Source organism: Stegodyphus dumicola, chromosome 1 (assembly GCF_044657685.1).
Source record: "Stegodyphus dumicola isolate Sdum_Otavi_A_Nest chromosome 1, ASM4465768v1".
In the NCBI taxonomy this organism is placed as follows: Eukaryota; Metazoa; Arthropoda; class Arachnida; order Araneae; family Eresidae; genus Stegodyphus; species Stegodyphus dumicola.
Genome location: NC_140768.1, coordinates 170,066,665 through 170,090,705, shown reverse-complemented (window position 1 = coordinate 170,090,705; position 24,041 = coordinate 170,066,665). Strand labels below are relative to the sequence as shown.

General features: G+C 32.6%; 1 protein-coding gene across 1 annotated transcript in view; it reads right to left on the bottom strand.

Annotated features, from left to right (window-relative positions):
• Window positions 1-22,440, bottom strand: part of LOC146999390 (mitochondrial inner membrane protease subunit 2-like) — a 315,792-nt gene extending 293,352 nt beyond the window's left edge. Inside the window, exon 1 of the mRNA XM_085823075.1 lies at window positions 22,268-22,440. Coding sequence (XP_085679201.1) covers window positions 22,268-22,407 — 140 coding nt within the window. The 5' untranslated portion in view covers window positions 22,408-22,440. The remainder of the gene's footprint in view (window positions 1-22,267) is intronic.
• Between the last annotated feature and the right edge of the window lie 1,601 nt (window positions 22,441-24,041).

Genomic DNA, 24,041 nt, shown 5'->3' with positions numbered 1-24,041 from the left:
AGTAAACAAAAATGTAAATGAACGATAGCATTAATTGATTTAAAACATAGAATTGATGTTTACCAAATTTATTGCCTATTTTGTAGTCACTTTGAAATGAAATGTTAAAAGTGATTTTCAGCCTTTAAGTGTTACGTAATTTTTGAATAGATTTTTTTTTGCATTTATTAGTGCATTTAAATTTTCCAGTTATATATATTCCATATTGCTGTACATAACTAAAAGGCAGATATGTAAGAATTTGATATAAAAGTGATATTTTACCTTTTAATCATAGCATGCAGAAAGTTTTTGCATAGATTTATATAAAAAATATGAGTTTAAAATAAGTACATTTTACGAAAAATGCAGTGAAAAGGTAACTGGAGACTTATGCAATTTTTTTACCAAAAAATATTGTGCATTTATACACAGTAAAGTGGAGAAGACATCGGATTAAATTTTTACCAGTCATTCGCATATGCAAAGTAAACATAGGGAAGATTTAGGTCAATTACTATCAAATATATACGTTTTTGTACCGTAAAATACAAGAAATATATACGTTAATTTCTATCAAATATATACGTTTTTGTACCGTAAAATACGAGGAATATCTACCTTAATTTTTACCTAATATATACGTTTATATACAGTAAAAAATTGGGGACATTTACGTAAATTTTTAGTAAATATATACGCATACGTGAAGCAAAAAATTTAGATTTACGTATATGCGATAAATATACGTAACTTTTTGCTAAACATATACGTAAATCCCAGAAATTTACGTATATTATACGTAAAAGTTGCAAATGAACAGCAGTCTCTCGCGTAAATATACCTAAATTTTACGTGAAAGTTACGTATAGTATAACGTAAAAATATACGTAAATATATAGTAATTGCCACTGGACACTTTTTATGATATTTTTACGTTTAACTTGAACGTTTTTTATACGAAAGTCCATTCGCAAATTGCACGTATTTTTCTCGTGCAATTTACGAATGCATGCTGCCTGGGTATAGGTGGAGAAGAATGTAAGGGATTTTTCTCCTGTCTTACTGTGTGCCTTGAGGAAGTAACTGGAAATATGTCAGACTAGCAATCAGGAGAATCTAAGTTCGAATCCCGGCAATGGCAATGCTCGTTTTTAATGTTCCTGCTTCGAATTCAACTCAATGACTTAACTTTCCAGAGAAGTATTATTTATCATGTTGAAAGGAATAAATGAGAAATATTCTTCCCTTCTTCAGTTATATATAAAACTCATGAATAGAATTCTTCTCTTTCTAATAATATATAAAATCAATAAGAACAGTTTTCTCCTTTTGATAAATAGTTTTAAGAGAGTCTATTCTCCGCTTTGATGTAATATATTCAAAATGCATGAATATTAGTCTTCTTTTTCAATAATATTTAGAAACTTTGTGAAATATTTAAAATCGGTTAACAGAGGTTTCATATATATAAACAAAGGAAGTAAAACAGAGCTTAAAATGTCTGGGAAGCGATGAACGAATAAAATTTTCAAAAGCAAATACTTTTAAAAGTATAAGAGTATAAATCAAGTATCCAACAGTATAAATGTTGTATATCTGAAAGGATAAATTGATACTTGAAAGTATAAATGAATATAGAATGTTGAGAAAGGCAAATTAATGCATATAAAATGCAAACAATAAAATTTATTCAGATCCTTCATATGATATTTTAAAGCAATTACAACTTCACATCGCATTTCTTGAAAATTGCACGATATGTAAACGCATTAACATCAAATAAAATTGCAAGATGGCGATTTACTCTTAAACAATACTGGTTCTAACAGAGATATTTTTTTCCTTTTCTGAAGCATAAAGATACAAAAAACTATAAATGGCAGAAATAATGAAATTTCAGTTTAAAATTGAAAAATTTAAATTTTCCATTAAATGTAACACTTGAAGTAGCAAATAATTAACATTTTGTAAAATTAGAAAAATATTAAACAATAATTGAACTATTTTAACCGTAATAATAGCATACTTAAAAATGTTCTTTATTGTTAGTACTTTTTACAAAAAATTCTGGTATTAGTTTCATCTACATATGACCAGAGATAGTTTATCTCATCTCTTGCGCATATTTAAGGCACTGGTGCATTTTAAAATTTATAGGTTTTTAACTATTTTTTTTTTTTTTATAAAATCGCAAAATTTTCAGAACCACGACCATAGGGAAATCACTTAATCATTTAAGTACTACCTTAAAAGTATGAAACATACCTTTTTGTCTTTTCCCATCATGCGTGAAATAAAGCTCCCCCTTTTTTTTCCTTCGTTTATGTAATATGCTAGTGATATGGCTTAACAAAGAAAAATATATTAATTATGAGGCGAAAGTTTTTTCCTGGTTTATTATGGCCTCACAAACAGTTAGTTTTAAAAAAGTATATTTCTAAATTATATATTTTTTAATTCCTAAGTTACAGTTCACCACTAATATATTAGATGAAATAAATCTAGAACCATAATTTCGGTTAATTACTCGCTACATCTTTTCATTATAAAAAGATGAAAGAATTAAAAGATGTGAATAGCTATTTAAATACTTAATTAACAATATGTTATGCGTGACTGTAAGTGGAATTTTTCTGGTACTGTGGTCCTAGCACAATATAAGTAAAATGAAGGAAATAATTCAATAATTTAATTTTAAAAAATTCTGAAAGGTTTCAGATTTCAAATTACGTTTAAAGAGGCGTTTTTCTACGTTTTGTGTGTTACCTTTATTTATTAAATATCATGTTCTTCGTACTTAAACCATAAATTTCAGTTCAATAGTAGTGTCGCAAAATAATTTTAAAATAAGCTTATCTTTAGAATTTCCGATACACAGTTCCGCGCGCTAAAGATAAAAAGTTTTTTTTTTTTTTTTTTTTCTCCTCCCCGTAGATTGTTGCCATTGCTCGCTTTCAAATCGTTGAGTTTGTTACTCGAAAATTCGTTAAGTTTTGCAAAATATGAAATTGATCATAAAACAAATTCCAAATTTCAAATTTGTGCTTTCACATGCCCATATTCGCAGTAGGATTACGTCATTCGAAATTCAATGGCTGTATGTACCGTTGTTTTACCACAATGTGAGACATAGACATACATTTATGCAGATTTTTCATTATTTAATTTCTTCAAATATAATGCAGGACTCTAACATTGGGTGGCAACAGTTTGAAAAGTGATACGGACATTTATAGTGATTCAACGCAAAATCGCAAAACGAAAACAATAGTCTTTCAGGGACAAAGCCCGTTTGGACTAAAAATCAAATACCGCAGTAGCCCAAAATATAATGCGATATTTTTTTATTTATAATTCCCGTTAAAAATATGACTCGCGCTAAATTAGAGGTTTAGGTTGTAGAGACATTAGGTATTTTTTGAATCGAAGAAAATCGAAGAAATGAGCATTGACCTCGCCGGGACTCAAACCACGGACCTCTCGAATTATGCGCGACCCAATCGCCAAATCCTGGTGGTGGAGAATCATCATCCACCACCTTCTTTTAGGTCGGGTGCCAGTTTAGAGACATTAGGTATTTTTTGAAAACAGGAAATCGAAGAAATGAGCAATGTCCCCGCCGGGAATCGAACCACGGACTTGTCGAATTACGCGAACGTAACGCGTATTGTCGAACGCAACAAATCTTCTTATTGGTTCGCCTATGTCTCCGGCAGACATGCGTAACGGCTCGACGGCCATATTTAGTGTCTAAGGCAAGTTGGGAAAAAGTCCCGTTTTATGTATTGCGTCTGGGATTCACACATGTGTATGTTCCACGTCTCTCGCAACTGTTTGTAACTTGTATGTTTGCTCTAGCGGCGGGTACATATTTTATTCTTTTATTGCCCATAAAAAATGAACGCGACTCATAATAGCAATGTTGAGAAAAAGGGCTCATGAAAGACAGAAATAAATAAATGTATCAGGAGAACTTACGGTATGAATTTTGCAGACAGAACGAACAACTTGAGAGCTTCAAGGAAATACGTAGTTTCAGAACCAAACATCCGTCTCTTCAGATTTAACATTCTTATTGTTTGGTACATTTAACCAAACAATAAGAATGGAAATTCCTGAATAAAGTGTTTTAATGGGCCCAAAAATAGGAAGGTTTACCGAAGTTGAGCAGCGAGTGTTAAAATTCATAATAGAAAAGCGAAATGAAAGGTGCCCAATATCCTATGAAGTTATAAAACTGAAAGCATTAAAAGAGGCTGCTCATTTAAACATTTCTAAAAAGGATTTTAAAGCAAGTATGAGTTGGTGAAGAAGAATTGTAAAACGGAGCGGTTTACCACTACGACGGTGGACAACTCCCGCGCAAAAATTTTCTGGCGATTTTAGTTAAAAATTGTAAAATTTTTAGCAGCATGCTATATCATTATGCAAAAGGCACAACTACAATCTTGGAAATATGGAAAACAAAGGCTAAACACCTGTCTATTTCGATATGCATTCCAAACTTAAGATAAATAAGAGGTGTGAAAAAACAGTCTTATTGAAGTACACTACGAGAAGTTACAAGAAATCCGGAATTTCTATTATCCTTGCTGTTCCTGCTGATACACAAAAAATTCGACCTTACGTTATATTGAAACGTAAAACAATGTCCGAAGAAAAGCCGCATGGAATAGCATCGTAAAAAGAATTAGCTGGAATAAAGGTAATAATTGTCAATCAAAGTTGTTCACAAATTTTCAACCGAAAAAATTTTGAATTATTCTAGACCCTTCATGGAAATCTTTATGAAGAGGCCATATTTCTATTCATTAATAAATATTGAATGAATTAATTCGGTCCTACATTACTTGTTCTTATTAAGTAAAAATGAAGATTTTAGTTTTACAGTGAAGTAACAGAGCAAATCTCTTTTCCATCACTAAAATTTCTGCGGTCATTTGTTTCATATTAGATTGATATTAATGTGTAATTGGTAAGACTTTCTGCTGCACTTCTATAATTTCTGCCTTTCAGCTAATAAATTTTGAAATAAGAAAAACCGCTTTATTTGGGAGTACATTTGTCTGTGAACATTATTTTTCGAAGTTTAAAATTAATAAATGTGATTTTTAGAAAAAAACGTAATTGACCAATTCGTATCTATAATCCGTGAAGAAGATAGATTCTAGTAACTTTTGAGTCTACGACCTTTATTAGAATCGAAGACATAAGCTATGAAGTTGTAAGGATTATGTTAATTTTATTAATAGTTAAATTTTAAGTTGCTTTTCAGTCAAATTCTTAACTTTAACTAACTTACTACTTCCGGCCAGAACGTAGTTTTAGAATCACTCTGAATACATAATGAGGAAGAGCGGTATTTAACCGCGAAGTTCTACTTGCTGTGTTAGAAAGAATCAGAGTTTCTAATTAGCCTGCGTCCACCTTTTTTGGCTACTCTCTCTCAAAACTGTTATTACGCTCGGCCGTACACAGGTCCTTGATAGCTTCGCAGTCAATTAGAGTTAAGGGGCCAATTCGGTTAGAATCTTCATAGCTTCGGCTATATCTCTTTAGTTTACTTCTTAGCCTCTTATGTTCAAGCCCAAGTGTCGGCTTTTATTGTACGCTCCAAGACGGAGTTTTGTTAAATCTTATGATAATAATAAGGGGTTAGTTACCCTTCCATCTTGTTGTTTCTTGTCACACGAACTTAAGCGATTATTCGCTTAGCAGTTCTTAACATTCTTCAGGTTCAACTGTAAATGAGCACTTACAAAGGGAGGAACTCTACAAAGTTTTAAGCAGAAAGAAAAGTTTTTAATAGTAATTTAATTTCAAACACTAAAGTATCAAGTTGTAAGAAATAAAGTTTATAACTGTTTATATAAAACTGTATCTATTTTTCCAGCATATGTTTTAAAAAAATTTCATAGATAAAAGAAAGAGAGTTGTCGTTATTTATCATTCCATTTTGTACCACTGCGAATTTTTTCTGAAATTTCGAGTTTTTATAAAATTTGTTTATATTTAGTTAAAATTCTAAGCGGTTATTTCATTATTGTAGTGAAAAAAATAACTTTAGAGGTTCCGTTGCACCGAGGAAAGAAAGCTTTGTTTAGATATCATAGGAAGAGAATAACTTCAACGTAAAAGTTTTGGCTTAATAAAACAGCTGACAGCAATTATAGCCACTAAGTTTATTTGCAACATACTGTGCCGTTCACTTAACTGTAGTGTAACTAGATACTCTCAAAAATAAGCACATCATCTCAAAAATAAGCACTCACTACATCCTAATTTGTATATGCTCACCTCACTGAATCCACGAGTTAGTATTGGTTAATATCACGGATCTGGAGGTGCTGTACATGCTTTACATATAACTTTAAAACATGGAATCATAGAAACTACTGAGGGTGCGATTATATCCACATCAATCATAATAAACGTCAGTTTGGAAATTTAAACATTTAGCTGCCAAAGCACTTGAATTGAAGTGTAACCACGTTAATACGAAATTAAGTTTGAACTGAAGTGTAACCAAAAGTAATTTCTTGCAAGTACTAAAATTTAAATTTCAGATAGAACGTAACAAATTTGAAATTACTTCTTTGCGTTATTACTGTGATTGTTTTCATGTTTTGATAAAAATCTGTAAGAGATTTAAGTAACTAAACAGAATACAGAAAATAAATAATTCAATCAAACAAAATAATTTTTTTTTTTGCCTTGGCGGCCATATTTGTTTACATTTTAAACTTAGCAGAATGGTGAATTAAGTCAGTTTCTGCACCTTCAGTGTCTTTTTGCGCACCGAAAAATCTGCTTTCTTGCTCGCTTGGCCGAACTGCTTATTTTTGCGTAGAAACTCTAATTTTAATTGTAAAATTTTTTTAATTGTTTTAACTGTATTTAGTGTTTTATATTTTTCTATGTTTTTGAATTTTTAATAAAAATATTTTGAGGTTTCGTGCATTTTTGCCTTGCCGCGAGGTGAGAACTGAATTATTTGAATGCGAAATATATCTCAAATGAAATTCAATTCAATAAATTTAAAGGAAATACAGCAAAAAATGCTTATTATTTAATATTCCGTACAAGGAAGTCATATTCCTGGTTTCCCCGTTAATGTTCACGTACACACGTGACCGAGTCAGTAACTTTGAAAGCTCGTCCTCGTACAGTTCATGGCGAATGGGTTGGCTGAGTGTAGTTTTCACACATTTTCAATGTGCAAGTAGAATACAAGACAGTTCCCTCGAAATATACTCAACGAAAATATCCCTCCTGGTGTAGATACTCTCGCATGTTTTACTATAACGGATTAATCAATGAACCAGACTTTTAATATTTTGCACACTTTTCATCAGTCATATGAATTTTTATAGCAAAAAGTAGGTAACATATATAAATCTTATTAAATTAATAAGATACATATATATAAATGTAAGCAGCCAACAGATATTCCAGCTAACTCTGATTAAAATACAGCAATAGAATGGGAATGAGACTATTTGCTGCGGCCATCTCGCCGTGGACGTTTCGACGTGGTCGTTTTGCTGTCGGGCCGTTTCGCTGTCAAAACATATTCTTCTTTACATGACTGTATTATATCTTGCCGTATTATATTGATTTAAATTAATAACTATATTTAGTTTAATAATTTAATTTAATTTAATAAACATTTTATACAAAACAATATATTAAATTGTTTTTTGTACAGTTTTATACAAATACACCGTTACACATGACATATTAATTTTAAGAGAATAAGATGCTGATAAGATTTCAAAGTCCGTCTTCCATTCAGATTTCATAAAAATGTAAATTTCCTGCTTGTATGAGTTATTTCTCTGAACTAGCCGATTAAAATTTCAAGACATTTTGACGAATCATGTAAAAATTTACCCACATAATTTTAAAATCGGTAATATAACTTCTGTTATATTAGAAGTTTAGCTCCTAGTTCTCTTTGATACTGGCATAATTTTCCAACTAAATATGTGTAATTTCTTTATATCTCCATACTTGTAAATAACTATATATATTACAAGCAGCTTTTATTAAGTAGACAAAAGATAAACAGAATTATTGAAATTAAGAAATTTTATACGAGTATAATACGGCAAGATAAAGTACAGTCATGTAAAGAAAAATATGTCTTGACGGCGAAACATAGCGACGGCGAAACGGACACGGTGAAATGGCGACGGCGAAAAGTCCCAGACTCCAATAGAATGGCAGTCAGGTAATATTTTTTACGTTATCATTCTCACCAAATTCTTAAATATAAGTACAGTTTTAAAATTAATAAGATTTAGTGATACTTCACGGTTTATCTCCAATTTTACTACTGTTTATCAGTCCACTTGTGGAGTCTATGTGTTCTTTTTGAGAGCATTCACAGTAGACCCTAGGTGAAAGACTAGGTAGCGATTTCTCGTTATGTCTTGAAAAACAGATATTATAGAAGAAGGTTTAAATAGCCTTTCTATTTGAACTAACGTAACAGAGGCACTCACGCGATGCTGACAATTCACGACCACTTGAGAAAAATAAATTGAACAGAAAATTTAAAAAATCACAATAAATTAGGATGGCTAAACGACTGGCTCCTTAGTTATCTAAACCGCTCACTCGGCTGCATATAAGAAAGGCGAGCTTAGGATATCAATATAATCTGAAAAGGGTGTCTAATACCAACTAAAAGCTGTTTCAAATACGCAGCAGAAACTCGGAACTAACTCCGCTACTACTGCTACGAACTCTTAAACGCAGCTACTACTTCGGAACAGACTTGGATTTTGCATACTACGGTCAAGAAAATTTACTTTCCCGCAGGAAGCTAAAACCAGGAGGAAAAGGAAAGTCAAGCTAAAAATAATTGGTTAGAATAAAATAAGGTCTTTACAAACTCAAGGAGCTCCAAAGGATCAAATTTCCCGAATATGATAGGTGTTTGAGATTAATATCTACTGGTAGCAATAAACAAGTTTTCTGTTTACTCCAACTGACTCTGATGTTAATTCCCCCTTTTTTTGCAACTTTTAAATCAACAGAGTTATCGCATTCGTTTGTATCATCACATTTCAATTTTTTGGACCTGCATTTTTTTAAAATTTCTTAAACGAGGAACATTATATATAAAAATATATGTCTTTTGTGATAAGGTAGCATAAAGTTCTTTCTCGAGGATGAGTGATTTCAGAGTGTAATAATTTTCATATCAGTGGTGGAATCCTGTGCCTTTGTTAATGATTCTGGATGCAGCCTCGAGGGTCACTCCTGTGGACAAAGAGGTAAAAGAAGTCTTTTCATCAGGGTCAAGAGATGGACACTTTGTTCTGTATGAATGAAAGAATCATCCCCCCCCCGGAAGTTCAACGCAAGTTAACACAGGAAGATATATAAGGTGGTTTCCTGAGAAGAGAGAAACTTTCCTGTTTGAGCTATGGGTTTATTGGCCTGCTAAGAATGATCATTCCTCGTGTATAATGCATTAGAACATTTTTCCTGTAACAAAATTCTGACATTACGGGACTAAATATATCCAAGTCCCATGGAAGATACGTAGGTACTCACAGTTGCCACGAAAAATTCTCTTCAGAATTCATTTAAAACCAGTTTTATAATTTTTGGGTGGAAAAGAATCTTTTATTCTGTCCTTACGTACAGATGCCATGCAAAAACCTCGTTAAATCGCATTCGATAGCGGTCAAAATGGATATTTTCGTTGAAATATGATACCCGAAATTTTTCGCAATTACTATATTTCCTTTTCACTTCGTAAAAAGAAAGTAAGAATTACGTTCCTGTAAAATATAAAAGAGACAAAAATATTTATTTAAACTTTCATAAATTTATAATATTGCACTAAAAGTATTCACACTTTTTCCCTTCAAAATATAACTTTTTAAATTCTTTTCAGTAATATTTCTTTTTACTTGCAATGCTTCACGTTAAAACTATACACATAACTTTTCAAATGTTCTATATCTGTATTCCCTGTAATGCACTGATAGTAAATAAAGTATGAATATAAAATTTAATTTTGATTTTAAGGGCCCCAGTATCCAAGCAATGTCTTTCAACATGAAATAATGTACAAAGAACAGTTTAATGGACTCATGACACCTACTTGTAGTTCACACGGGAAAAATAAAATCAAGTACATACTGCATATTAAAGAATCTCTAAAAGCGACAAAATACGCCGCACCGTAGGACATAAAAACTGCCATCATCTCTACCGCAACGTTTTCTTCCAGAAATAGGAAATAGCTACAGCAAATACGTTTCCCAGGAGAATTTGATCAAACTCAAAACTGGGCAACAAAAATGTAGACAGTAGACTCAGAGGAGCTTTAAAATGTTACTCCGCCACGAACTAGATAGCTCTCGAAGGATTGGCTAGAATGAAAGGCCAGGAACATTAATCTCATTTTGGGAGGAAGATGGGCAGTACGAACTATTGGGACCGGATATTCGCAATCAGAAAGAAAGCAAGAGAAGGAAGAAAAACTTTCTTCACCCAATCTTCACCAAACTTGATCACCCAATCAATGCTTTTATGCCGAAATACGTAGGCTACAACACTACAGAACAGAAAGCAACAAAAACCTCTTATATATAAAGTCCACTAGTTACCAACGTGAAAAATTAATGGATCGAAGGATATTATTACACGGCAAAAGTAAAATGAAATGAAAGAGAAAAATTGGTTTCGGACGATAGTAGATTTTCTCTACCTTAAAATTCAATTTATAGTATAGAGGTCATCTCTGCCGACGAAATGCATTAATTAATTTTACCTGGAATGAAATATTTAACATTTGGTAATTGGCAATAGCTTAGCAGAAATGAAATATTGAAACTCTTGCCGTTAAAACTCGTTACCAAACACCACGTGATCGGCGCATGCGTGCAGATCAAAACTTCTCTGTCTTATGTATATAATTAGTCAGTAATGTGATTTGTAAATTAAATATCTTATTATCTTAGAAACCTCTCTTTTTGTGATGTGCCTTTGATGTGTGTAATAATTCCCGGGAATCATTTCTGAAGAAAGAGAAAGAAGATCGACTGAAAAGGGAAGCCTTTTACCTTTATTCTAAGAACTATTATTTTGTTAATCATAACATGAACAGAAAAGTGCTATTAAAAAATTCCTATTTTATGCTAAGGTTATTCGGAAAAGACAATGATTAAGCCCTAGAGAAACCAAGACTGCATCCAAACATGGATTTTGCTCTATATATGGTGGGATATGGAAGGTGTGACTCATTATTATTCATCATTCAGTCCCCGTTCACACGCATAGCTTCACTGTACAGTATTCAGTTATTTATGTTTAAGCTGTACAGTATTCAGTTATTCACAGTTCACTGTACAGTATTCAGTTATTCAGTCATTTATTATTCAGTTATTTATGTTCAATTATTATTATGTTTTATTATTAAATATGTTTAACATTTAGCAAAATGTTAATGACACCGCATGAGAATCGTGTATGAAATGAGCTGTAGTGAGAGAGGGAATCAAACTCTCTTCATGAATTAGTCGCTATCATTGCCTCCGGGATTTGGTCGCAGTGTGATATGGATTTATTACATCGATCGTGACCGGACACTTTTTCTTCGAGGAAATGCGTAGCTCTACTTTTCAAACTGTCAGTGTGTCGGGTGCGAGGTACGTTGATATGTTACAATCGCATCATCCCTAGTCTGGCTGATAAACACCTGTTGGAAGGTATGACTTTTATACAGGATGGCGCTCCACTCCACATTGCTATACGTATGAAGGATCTGTCGCACACGTCGTCTGGTGAGGATCGCTTGCTGAGCCGGCACTTACATCAAACATGGCCAGATCTCAATCCGTATGATTATTGGTTGTAGCGTTGCCTGAATCGCAAGTGTACCGCGATCGTCTGACCTTATTAGGGATGCTAAATGACAACATCCGACAGAAATTTCTCACCATACCTACAGATATGCTGTACAATGCAGTTCACAACTTTTGTCCCTCGACTACAGATATTGTTGATGAATGAAGGTTGATATGTTCAAAATTTGTTATATATTATTTGCTAAAATTCAATTATTATGCTAATTACTGGTTTTGCTATCATATGAAGCGCTGAAACATTTTAATTTCAGTAGCCTTTTATTAACTTCCTTGCTACTATCCAGGGCCAATTCAATAAGGAGTGAATTTAGTCAATACGGGGTATTTATAAGCCCGCGACAGATGTTAACAACTTGTAGCATATAATCTATACAAACATTACCAAATTTTATTATACGGAAAGTGCAAGTTCTCTTACATCTTTCACGAAAGTTCAATGTGTTTATCTTTGCCGGTACGGCAGACACCTGTGCGTACTTAAATGTTCTTCTAGAAGATTATTAAATATGTTTCATTTTGAAAAATTGCTTTCAAAATTTCAGGCGATCAGTGACCTTCTTAAGAAAATAAAAATTGAAACTTACGAATAGATCAGCAGTCCAAACGAAAAAAAAAAAAAGGTTTTAAAGACTAACACAGTATAGAGCCGGGTATAATTATTGAAAAATTCTTTGAAGAAAATAGAGCTATATTAAACTGGAGAAATTGTAAGAAACATATAATTAAATACTAAATTACACAGAAATTTTAGTTACAAGAATAAGAATACTTATAAAGGACTATATACTACTTTCTTCTATAAAAATAGGGGAGAAATAAGCTTCTCTGGTAATAAAGGGTACCGAAATTGTTCTTAGTTTCAGAAAAGAAAAATACAATGAAATAAAAAGTTTCTCAGAAATTTTAGGAAAAGGTACAGTGTTAACTCCTCTTAAAATCCCACAGAATTTGCACATATTATTTATTATACAGTTACTTTTACGATCTGCATTTTCCGTTCTGATGCACAAAAATTCGAAAGATCTAAATTTTATGGAGACATAAGATTAAGGACAAAACGGACACAAAGATTACGATCCAAAGTTACAGCTTCGCACTTATCGACGAAATATTCGATTTCATTAACCCTAAAACTTTTCGACGCTCGAAAAGATATCCCATTTTCTGCCAAACCTTTTGCAAATAAATCGCAGATTTCCCGCTTTAATTATAACACCCACCGATAACCCTCTCCATTATTCTTATGCGTTCCGGTTCAGAGGTTTCGCAACATCCTTCCCTACAGGAAAGGCCCTTCGGTGTAACAGAAATTACCCTTGCCAGAATTCTTTTCAGAGCTGCACCATTTTCCCGCCCTTTACGCAGAATTTTGGCTCATATAGCTGAATGCTCGGTATAGAATTGATCCGATCGGCCAAGCATGAAATGAGAAATCCGTTATGACAAGAGGCGCTGATCAAACAAGGCGCTCATTAGACTCTGACGCTGCCTGCGGGACACACTGATGACGCCCAAGCCCGAAGGATTTATCATGTTCCAGAATTGATCGAAATAATGATGTTTCGATAGGTTAGTTTTCTTATTGCTCAAATGGTCAGTTCCCGTGATCTGCTTAACAGGAAAGTGCAGGATCGAATTGCATTGTTATATCATCTCATTAGAAGAAGATACAGAGAAAAGACTTCGCTTCGATTCAACACAAATAATATATACATTTACTGAACTTAAAAAAAGAAAGAAATTCTGAAAGGTTTCAAATTTTAAATTACGTCAAAAGACGCGGGTTTTTTTTTTTTTTTTTTTTTTTTTTTTTTTTTTTTTTAATATTTTGTGCGTTACCTTTATTTATTAAATATCATGTTCTTTGAACTTAAACCATAAAATTTAGTTCAAAAGCAATATCGCAAAATAATTTTAAATCGAGCATATCTTTGATATTCCGATACACAGTCTCACGCGGTGGAGATAAAAATGTTTTTTTCTGTACAACGTTGCCATTGCTCGCTTTGAAATCCTTGAGTTTGTTAATCAAAAATTCGTTAATGTTTTATAATATATGAAATCGATAATAAAACAAATTCCAAATTTAGGCTTTCAGATGCCCATATTCGCAGTAGAATTACGTCATTCAAAATTGGATGGCTCTAGGTACCGTTGCTTTATCATAATGCAAGAAATATACATACATTTATTCAGATTCTTCATTATTTAATTTCTTCAAATATAATACAGAGCGATAATTTTTGGTGGCAACAGTTTGAAAAGTGAAACGGGCATTCAGAGTGATTCCACGTAAAACCGCAAAACAAAAACAATAGTCCCTCAGGGACAAAGCCCTTTAGGACTAATAATTTTTTCTAGGACGAAAATTTATAAACTGAAAAAATCATGTTACATATAACACAATGGAAATTATCAATTTCTTACTTTCAAATGCAACATCAAAAACTTTAGTCCAAACTATTTATTCAATACAGGGCCAATTCAGTACGGGGTATTTGTGCCATATAATCTATACAAATATTACCAAATTTTATTACATGGAAAGTGAAATTTCTTGTTCTTATTTCACGAACGTTCAATATGTTTATCTTTGCTGGTACGGCAAACACCTGTGCGTCACTAGACTGCTGAGCTGCTGATGTCAATAATGAATGAAAACAGGGATGATTATCTTTTTCAAAAAATAAATGTGGCAAGTTCATTAATTATCACCGTTATGAAAATTTCTGAGAGAAACTCGGTCAAACATTTCCAAGGTTGTGACGGTTCGCAAAATATCTCAATCAAATTTATCTTTAAGGTCAATTTTACAATCGCTAGGGTACTTAGGTAAATTAGATTAAGTTACAAAGACTAACTACGGTAAATTATAATGACGCACAGGATAAGTTTATAAAGCATAAATCTGTGGTCACTCTAATCACTGGATCTAATTCTATGAGATTTTTCATATGAGGCTTTCTCCAAAATGCTATCTTATGTCTCCATTTTCCGCTTATCTCTAGAATCTTCGCATCCACATCACCCAAACCGTGGCTCTGATGGGCCATTCTGACATGCTTTACTACATAAATGTTCACTGTATCAGTAAAGGTGCATATACGGAGAGACTATCAAATATGTTTTGGAAGAGCATAACGTTTGGTGAATTTGATTCATTTCAGTATAATAAAATTTACCCTCAGTTTCTTGAATGTTGTTCTGTGATGAATTTTAAATAAAATTCGCACATGTAATATAGAATTAAAAATACACAAAATAAATAGTACTAATACATCAGGACTGTCGACTGATTGAACGAATCATCCCATCCCGTTGCGGACTGGCTAATGTTGTATTACCTACACCTACCAATTTCAGCGATGCTGGAAGAAACGTTAGGGCTTGTAATATATTTTTAAATGAATACATATCAGCAAAAGATAATATGGACTGCAGACATCATTAGCCCAAAGGGAGTTAGCCCAGAAGGGCTATGAATTTCCTTTTGGCATTTTACGTCGATTCACTTTCGATGTTGATTCACCTTTCAAGCTGTTGCCACCAACTATTGCAGCTCTGTATTATATTTAAAGATATTAAATAATGAAGAATTTACATAAATGTATTTTTGTTTCTAGCACTATGATAAAACAACGGAACCCACAGTCATCAAATTTTGAATAACGTAATCTTCCAGCGAATACGGGCATCTGGAAGCCCTAATTTTTAATTTGTTTTATTACCTGTTTATTGTTTTGTCAGACATTAAAGAATTTTTGATTAAGAAACTCAACGATTTAAAAGCGAAGAATAGCAACACTGTAAGAAAAAAGAAAAACATTTTTATCTCCACCGCGTTAGACTGCGTATCGGAAATTCTAAAGATATGCTCATTTTAAAATTATTTTGCGATAATGCTGTTGAACTAAACTTTATGGTTTAAGTGCGAAAACGTGATATTTAATAAATAAAGGTAACACACAAAAAATTCATATTTAAAATAAGCGGTAAAATATTTTGTTGCGATTAGAAGAAAAAAAGTACTTATTTAAAAGTTATTAAATTAGACAAAATTAATTGCAGTAATACTGCTGAAACTAACCAACAAAATAATAACGGAAGCTACGAAAAATTAAGCAGTATTTAAGGAGACTAACTTTGAAAGCTGCATTATATTTTTCAGATGATAAGAACAATTTTTAAACCTTTCCGGCACGCTACCTTTTAAAGTCAGAGTTTTGATAAAAAAAAAAAAAAATAATAATAATAAAGGGTAGCCCTGCCTACCCTTTTTTTAATTAATTTAAATTAATTTTAAAAAGGGTAGGCCCTGCCTATTCTTTTTTTAATTAATTTAAATTAATTTTTAATTAATTTTTAATTTTGCCCAATTAGGCCTAGAGGAGTACACAAGTAAAATTTTGTGAAGGTAGCACTTATCGTTTTAATTCTGTAGCTGTGTCCAAAATGGCGCACTGATTGAATAGAGCTTCGAAAAGAGTGCTGAAACGAGCATTATTGTCAATGAACTGACCGGTGAGATGCGGAGAAACAAGAATACAGACTCTCAGTTGTCCTAGATTATCGGTGAGGACGGTCTGGGCACACCTAGGGTTGGCCTTTTGATTTTAGGCAAGATTTCAAGGTAAAAATTTAAAACTAATATAGAATAAGGAGATTAGCATACATCCAAAAAAATAACATAGGAATTTCTTTTCAAACAATTCCTTTTATACCCTAAAAAAGATATGGAAGATCTCTTTGAAAAATGAGGGTCTTAAAAAAATAAATATGGCTTAAATATATGGACTGGTTTGTGTTGAGCTGCCATCTACTATAAATAAAGAAGGTTCAGAGTAACCCATAGTAACCTATAAATCCTTTTTCATTCAACTTTTCTGTGCGTACAGAACGAAATTTTTAGGTGTGTCCAGACCGGACACACTGTACCGTAAAGGGTTAAATGGTGGTCATGAATGTGAATGACACTGAATGACAACTATGCTGCAAAGAAAAAAAAGGTAATTTTCAAGAATATTAGCTACCAGCCAATTAAGATTCAGTTATTGATGGTAAGGACACATGGCTAAACAAATAGTATGGAAACCAGTTTAGAAGAGAAATCCAGGTTATTATAAAGATACTGAAAAGTAAATAAACGTTTCAGTTGGGGTAGATGTCTTTCAGCTAGAAATATTAGAAAAGTAACATATAACATATACTTCATATAAATAACATATACTTCATATAAATGGAAAGGCTGCAGAAGTTTTGAAAACGGATTGAGTGTGATACAGTTCTAATGTGTCAAAAGACAACATATATGATTTATAGTTGAATTCAGATTAAATGATAATATTAATTTTGATTCATATTAATTATGAATTCAGATTAAATTATGTGAATTATGATTATAATAGAATTCACATTAAATGTTTAGATGATAAAATTCCCATTAGGAAGGGATGCTTCACAAATTTTAGAAATTACCTTGAAATATTTACGATCTATTGTATTTTATTAATAATTTAATTTTAGAATACTGGGAAGATTTAGCAATAAAATTTCGATAATATAAATTTTTATTAATGGCTGGACAACTAAAAGTGAAGCATTCGTCAGGAACAGTCAAAACCATCAATCATTTAACCATCTCTTTTATACACAACGTGCTCAAAGTGCACCACAGCCAGCAAACGTTTTTAGAAAGATTTCGATAAAGAATATTAAAAAGCAAATGTTTTAGAATACAAATTTCTGGAAACAGCTTATTATTTGAAATTAGAAATATTGTCTGCTACTTTGTTCATTTATTCTTCTTTCAAACGGTCTTATATAAATAAGCTGTGGTTTGAAGGATACGTTTTTTGTTCCCAGAAGCTTAGACTTTCATTTCGCCTCTCGCCGCCATTGATATAATCACTCATGATATGCCATGATATGCAATTTAGCAAAACTTATTTTATGAGTCCTCTCATTTATTGATGTCGCCTTCCAGCGCGGTGTATTTTTATATACACCTCTTAAATTTTTAACTTTATGGCCTATGGTATAATGATAATATACTGGTAAGACCTCCTAGTAGCTAAAGCCAGCAGTAAAGATATAATCCAAGATATATTTTTGCGCTTCACGAAGCGAAATATTCCTGTTCCAAAATTCAAAAACCTCGTAAAATGCATTGTGTTGAATTTCTAATGCAAAAGGAGCAATGTTATCAATCGGAAAGGGAAAAAACGTCAATCATTACTTTTACATGGAAAGAAGATTCCATATGAATACCCGATAAAGGTATGTACTGCCTCTAATGTTTCTCAAGTTAAATCATTGGTAAGAAGAGAAAATTAAAATTCACCGAAGCAGAAATCAATTCCTACGTCTTTAAACGCACCAGCATCAAAAATATGTAAAATACAAACAAAGATTTACAAATTTAAAAAAGCTAAAAAACATAGTGTTCACCAGTTCTTTGTCGAGGCATGTGGCTCAACGCAGAGTAATTTGTAGAAAGCTGTACAAAAATTATTTAGCAGGAGAAATATTACAGAAATACTTCACTCTTGATGAAGCATGGTTTTACCTAAATGACTGCAACAAAAATATTTATTTAGTACAAAAAAAAGAAGAGAAAATAATGTACAAACTGAGTTCGGTTAATACAAAGAAAATTTTCCAAAGGGTTTATGACTGTCTCAAGATTCGCTTACAATGGGAAATTAAACACAAGGAAAGTGAAAATGAGTTTTAAAATGAAGTCAACGTACTATCAATAGAACGTTTTACGTTCGATACTTACAGAACAAATTCCATTTCTTTATTTAAATGACTTTCAAACAGCGAAACTTCATCAACACAAAGCAGCAAGTCATACTTCGAAAAGTACGACTATATTCCTTGAAAAAAATGAAGACTGTCACATGTATTGCACTTATACCTTTTCAACGCATTCCTGCAAAGTCCTCTAAAGTTTCGTGTATGAACTACTGTAATTTGGTCTTTTGGAAAGCAGGCCCCGAAATCGTTCTAAACACGTATAAACACCCTCTTTAAATATATCATCGGTGAGAGATCACCGGTGTTATTTGTGATATCCGTTTAGGAAAAACATTTTCTAAACTCTATGAAGTTCACATGTGATCTCATATTTTAAAGCGTCTAAAGTTTCATCTTTTATATTTTCAATATATTTCATCTTTATATTCTTACTATGACATCTTTAATTACTTTCTTTTTCGTAGTGATAACGAACGCGCTAAAGGCTTAAATGACAGTGTAATTCCTGTAAAATCTTAAAGTATTTACTTAAGGAAATACTATATAAAAATATGCTAAATATTTCCTTATGTATCTCATATTCTGCATTTGAGATTAAAAAAAAATTATCACCTACAAAAACGGGATAATTTATAGCATCTTCAACGCACCAAGATTGGGAAAAAAGTCCATTACTCTATACTTTATTTATTTTTTTTATGGCTATAACCACGCCATGGCTTATAGCTATCTCATAGACAAAATCCACCCAAAATCAATCTGGACATCATCCTTTATCGATTTCGTTACAGGAACGGACACGTTCGAGTTTTCTCAGTCTTCCAGAAACTGCGCTTTAGGCATTTACCGAACAAATCTCTGGAATGACTCCTCTCCAGCGCCCGCGAGTTCCACCTTTAAATTACGACCCCAGTTTGAAGTGTAGACAAGCGTAAAGGTATAAAGTGGAATGGGATGCCCAGGGCAGAGAGGTTTAAGGATCAATAAATTTAAACGTGGAAGTGAGATTCCAAGAGGATGAGAAGGGGTGTTCGCCGTTGATATGCATCGACAAGTCAGTGATTTAATAATTTAGGGAGCGTAACCATAACGGATGAGCAAGCTTCAAACAAGTTTCAAATTTCTAGCTACCCCACGAAAGAAATCCAAGAAGTACTTGCACCTTTTACATTCACAAGGATGAAGACAAATTTAATACAATTGGGCTTAAATTGCATAAATTAAATATATAAAATATGCGCGTGTGTGTATGTGTAATAGGATGAGCTTGGAGAAAGCTGCAACGGATTGGCGATGGTTCTCTGCGCTATCATAACTTGAAAATGCTTTACTGCGCAGTTAGAAAGGTTACACTCGAAAGCAGACGTAGCCATAAACTCCGTACAAAACTTTATTCCTGTATAATTAATTCTGAGAACGTATATTCTTTTTTTTTTTTTTTTTCTTTTTTTTTTTTTTTTCACATCATTCACACATGTCGGTGCGCTATGAACCCCACAAATTTATACAGATTCTATTTTTAGAACAATGGACAATAGCTGGCAGAGTCTAAGCGAAAGAACAAGTGTCTTAACGGGAAGAGAGCTGAAGCAAAAGTGTGCAATTATCCAATATGGATGTTCGCCAAGATCAGATTTCGTCCTAAGTTGCTTATTAACCGAAGGTTTCGGCTTAAGTTGCCTATTAAGAATATGTTTCAGCTCTCTACATTTTGAGTTCAGTTTCCGAATTATCTAAACCATCAGCGTTAGCAAGTCGTACGAGATGGACATGTAGAAATGAAGCAGTCCAGAAAAAAAAAGCATTAATATTTTTAGAATAGATAGGGGAATTAAGGGCTATTGCTAGTGAGAACATGTACGATAAAAATATGTAAAAGATAAATTAATAATTTAAATTAGAATTAGCCTCTTAATGCTTGAATTAAATTTATTTCCCCTCTTTGTTCTAAAACTAATAATCTCTGCACTGCGTCATTTCGACACTTCCATGTCATATCATTCTTGCATAACGCTGGCGATATAAATGGAATTAAAACAGACAACAATAATTTTTAGCAGCTTTTAATTATCCAATCAAAATGCATTGAGAACAAAAACTATCGCATTCTGCATTAGGATTTCATCCTGAACACAACGCAATTGGTTTCTACGATTCCGCCTAGCTGGACTGCTGCCCAATGTGTCTCTTCTTATTACAAATCAGTCAAAAATGTAAACATTTTGAAATAGGTGCAAGTTGTTTGTGGGTGCAACATGTTTACTGAAATAAAAATGATATCTAATATGCCTCGGCTGTCTGTTTGTTTTTTATTACGTACTCAACATTTCACGTTTTATGCTATCTACGTTTCTATGCCATCAATGCAGCTAAGTTTGTATTCATTACATCAAATTGTTGCTTGCATTACAGTAAGCGCTTGCTTTTTCCATCACACACATACACATATATATAGAGACCAGATTTTAAATTTTAGTTTGCAATAGTGTTCCTTACCTCTTCATTGTTATTTGATTGCTTCTCCTTTCTGTCTTAAAAATAGTAACTGGTTATAATAAACCTCTTTAGAGTGCGTTGTTTCAAAATCAATAGCTGTCGCATTATTCTAATTACACAAGGCTTCAGCCAATAAAATCTTTAAAAGCTTAATTATTAGCCAATCAGGTAAAACAAACTGAATACATATTTTTCATCTCACACTTCGCATATTTTATATATATATATATATATTACATTTGTATACATGCAAAATATACGAAGCATAATTTATTTTATTTTGTTTAGATTAGGCTACTTGTAGGAGAGAAAACATGAACAACTTGTCAATACCCCACGTTGGGATTCAACCTCCGGACGCTTAATGGCAAACCGCACACTCAGTTGATCAATGTCCAACGAATTTCCCATCTGGGCGTAAACAGTTCGTGGTTTAAAATCTTGTTACATTGTCATTGCTTCGTTATTTGAAGTACAAATATAGATTGTAAACTATGCAAATTTTCGTTTATGAATGATTGCAAAACAGGAAACATTATAAGATATATTAGGCTGAATATTTATTGATTATACTTCCGAGGAATAAAAGGAACTGATTATCTACCCTGCGTTCCATTCGTATATACTTTAACAAATTAAGGAATCAATCCAGTTTAAATTATTGAATTAAAAATCAATTTAAATTACTTAAGTCAAAAAAATTATTATAAATAACTGATATTAAATAAAACGTTAACAAAATAAACCAAAATGAAATGAAACAGAAGCAAATGCATTAAGCACAAAGAAATTTCCATGGTATTGCAATTGTAAACAGTCGATTAAAAGACCTACACGGCGAACAGGCTTATGCAGGGTTGCTTATGCCCCCACATAGTCGCCAGTATTTCCTCCCACGCCAACGGTACAACACTGAGTATGCACAGTAAGCGAAATTCTTTAACGCTGATCAACTCAACGTACGGTTTGCCATTACACCCTCCGGACTTCGCGATTGCCATGCGCGTGTATTTCAATTAGGTCAGAAAGGCACGCAGAAAAGAAGGTAAAAACTCCTTCTATAATGTCGTGCTACTCATTAAGTTACTGTACACAAACTAATTATTATTTATTTTATTTTAATATTGCAATATACATACCCCGTTCTCGGTCCACCTCGGCGTGGTGGAAGGGCGGCAACGTTCCCCGGACGGAGAGCGGCTAAAACGGGTCGCCACCATAGCACGGGTGGCCTCCCAACATGGCGGCTTGAACAGATCTTGGGGGTACACTTTAACATCACACTCACAAAGCTGTACGCGGCAGGGACTACTCTCTCCTAGCTGGCGATACTCGGAATGGGGTCGTCTTCTCGAGGCAAGTCTGGGTGATTGCTGCACACCGGTGATAGGATGTACTTTAGTTTTGGGACCGGTTCTTTCCAATTAGTGCATTTAAATTAAAATACTATACTAACTTTTACATTTTATGGTCAAAATTTTCTTAAGACAGACGCCATGAAAATCAAAGAAACAAAAGCCCATAAATTTTAAGCAATTCGAAATTAACCTTTTTATTGTCATCACTGACCTCTGTTCGCATTCTTGCGCATCGTAGTGGGCGAAAGCGAACAGAGATCGCATTACAGATTTAGTTAAAGAGAAGCAGAACTCAATAAACGACTTATAAAACCTAACTTATTTTATAATAACCAAACGCTAGAGTAAAACAAAGGAATTAATACATATTTAAGCTTACTTATGGAAAACATAAATAGGAAGTATTTAGGAATGAAAATTTCCTTACATTATTATAAATATGATAACACATTATTGCTACATCTTCTTACATTTCCAGACTATTAACAATTCTTAGTCTGCACTAGATGAAGAAAATGCACAATATTAATGGCTTCCTTTTATCTTACAACTTACATGAGCAAACTTAAATCTTTATTAATTATTTTATATTACTCTAGCTTTATAAGCCCTTAAAGGTAAGTTATGCATGAGTATAATACATATATAAGCGAAATACCACTGACTCATCATGAGATCTCCGAAATTATACACCCTATTGACATGAAATGTTGCATAGTTACTCATTCCACGGTGCAGACACGCACTAAGAACGGATTTTACGTAAATCCTGTTCCAAATGGATTTTTCTTATACAGTAAAAAGTTTCCCATGCATTTGGTTTTCAAATTCAAGTTCAGAATTTTGTTTCATTGTTGCCAAAACTAGATATAAAATACAATGTTGCCAACGACTGCATTTTCTTTTTAAATTATTAAATTAGTAGATAACTTGCATCTGACCAATGAATGCAAACAACATTTAAATGATAAGGTTAATGATAACGTTTATATTTAACTGTTATAAGTTTCATGGCAATAAATGTTATTATTAAGAGAAATAAATTATTGTAATGAAAAATAAAAATGTTGTTGTTATTTATAGAAATTGCCATACATAAAAAACAAAGACAAAGAATTATAATTGATTAAAAAATTTGATAACAAAAATCTAACATTTATTTTCATGAAATTTATGATAACAGTTAAATATATATAAACCTCAGTTTTATGTTGGCAATTTTTCGCGATGTAGGCATACTGGGGATCCTGCCAAGTTAGATAATGGGAACGCATCCCAATACACAGTACCTTACGAATAAGTACTGTGTATTGGACGCATCCCAATGCACAATTATCTCACGAAATTCATTCTTCAATAAATATTTAGTAAATTTGTTTAGTGACTTATTCAGTATTCCATAACTATTTAGTAAATTTTGTTTAGTGACTTGAAAGGTTTATGTATTTCATATAAATTTACTAACCTTAAAATTAGTTCATTAATAATATGAGTTCATATTATTAATGACCAAAGTTTCAGTTACAAACAAGAACTCAAGGCAAATAATATACGC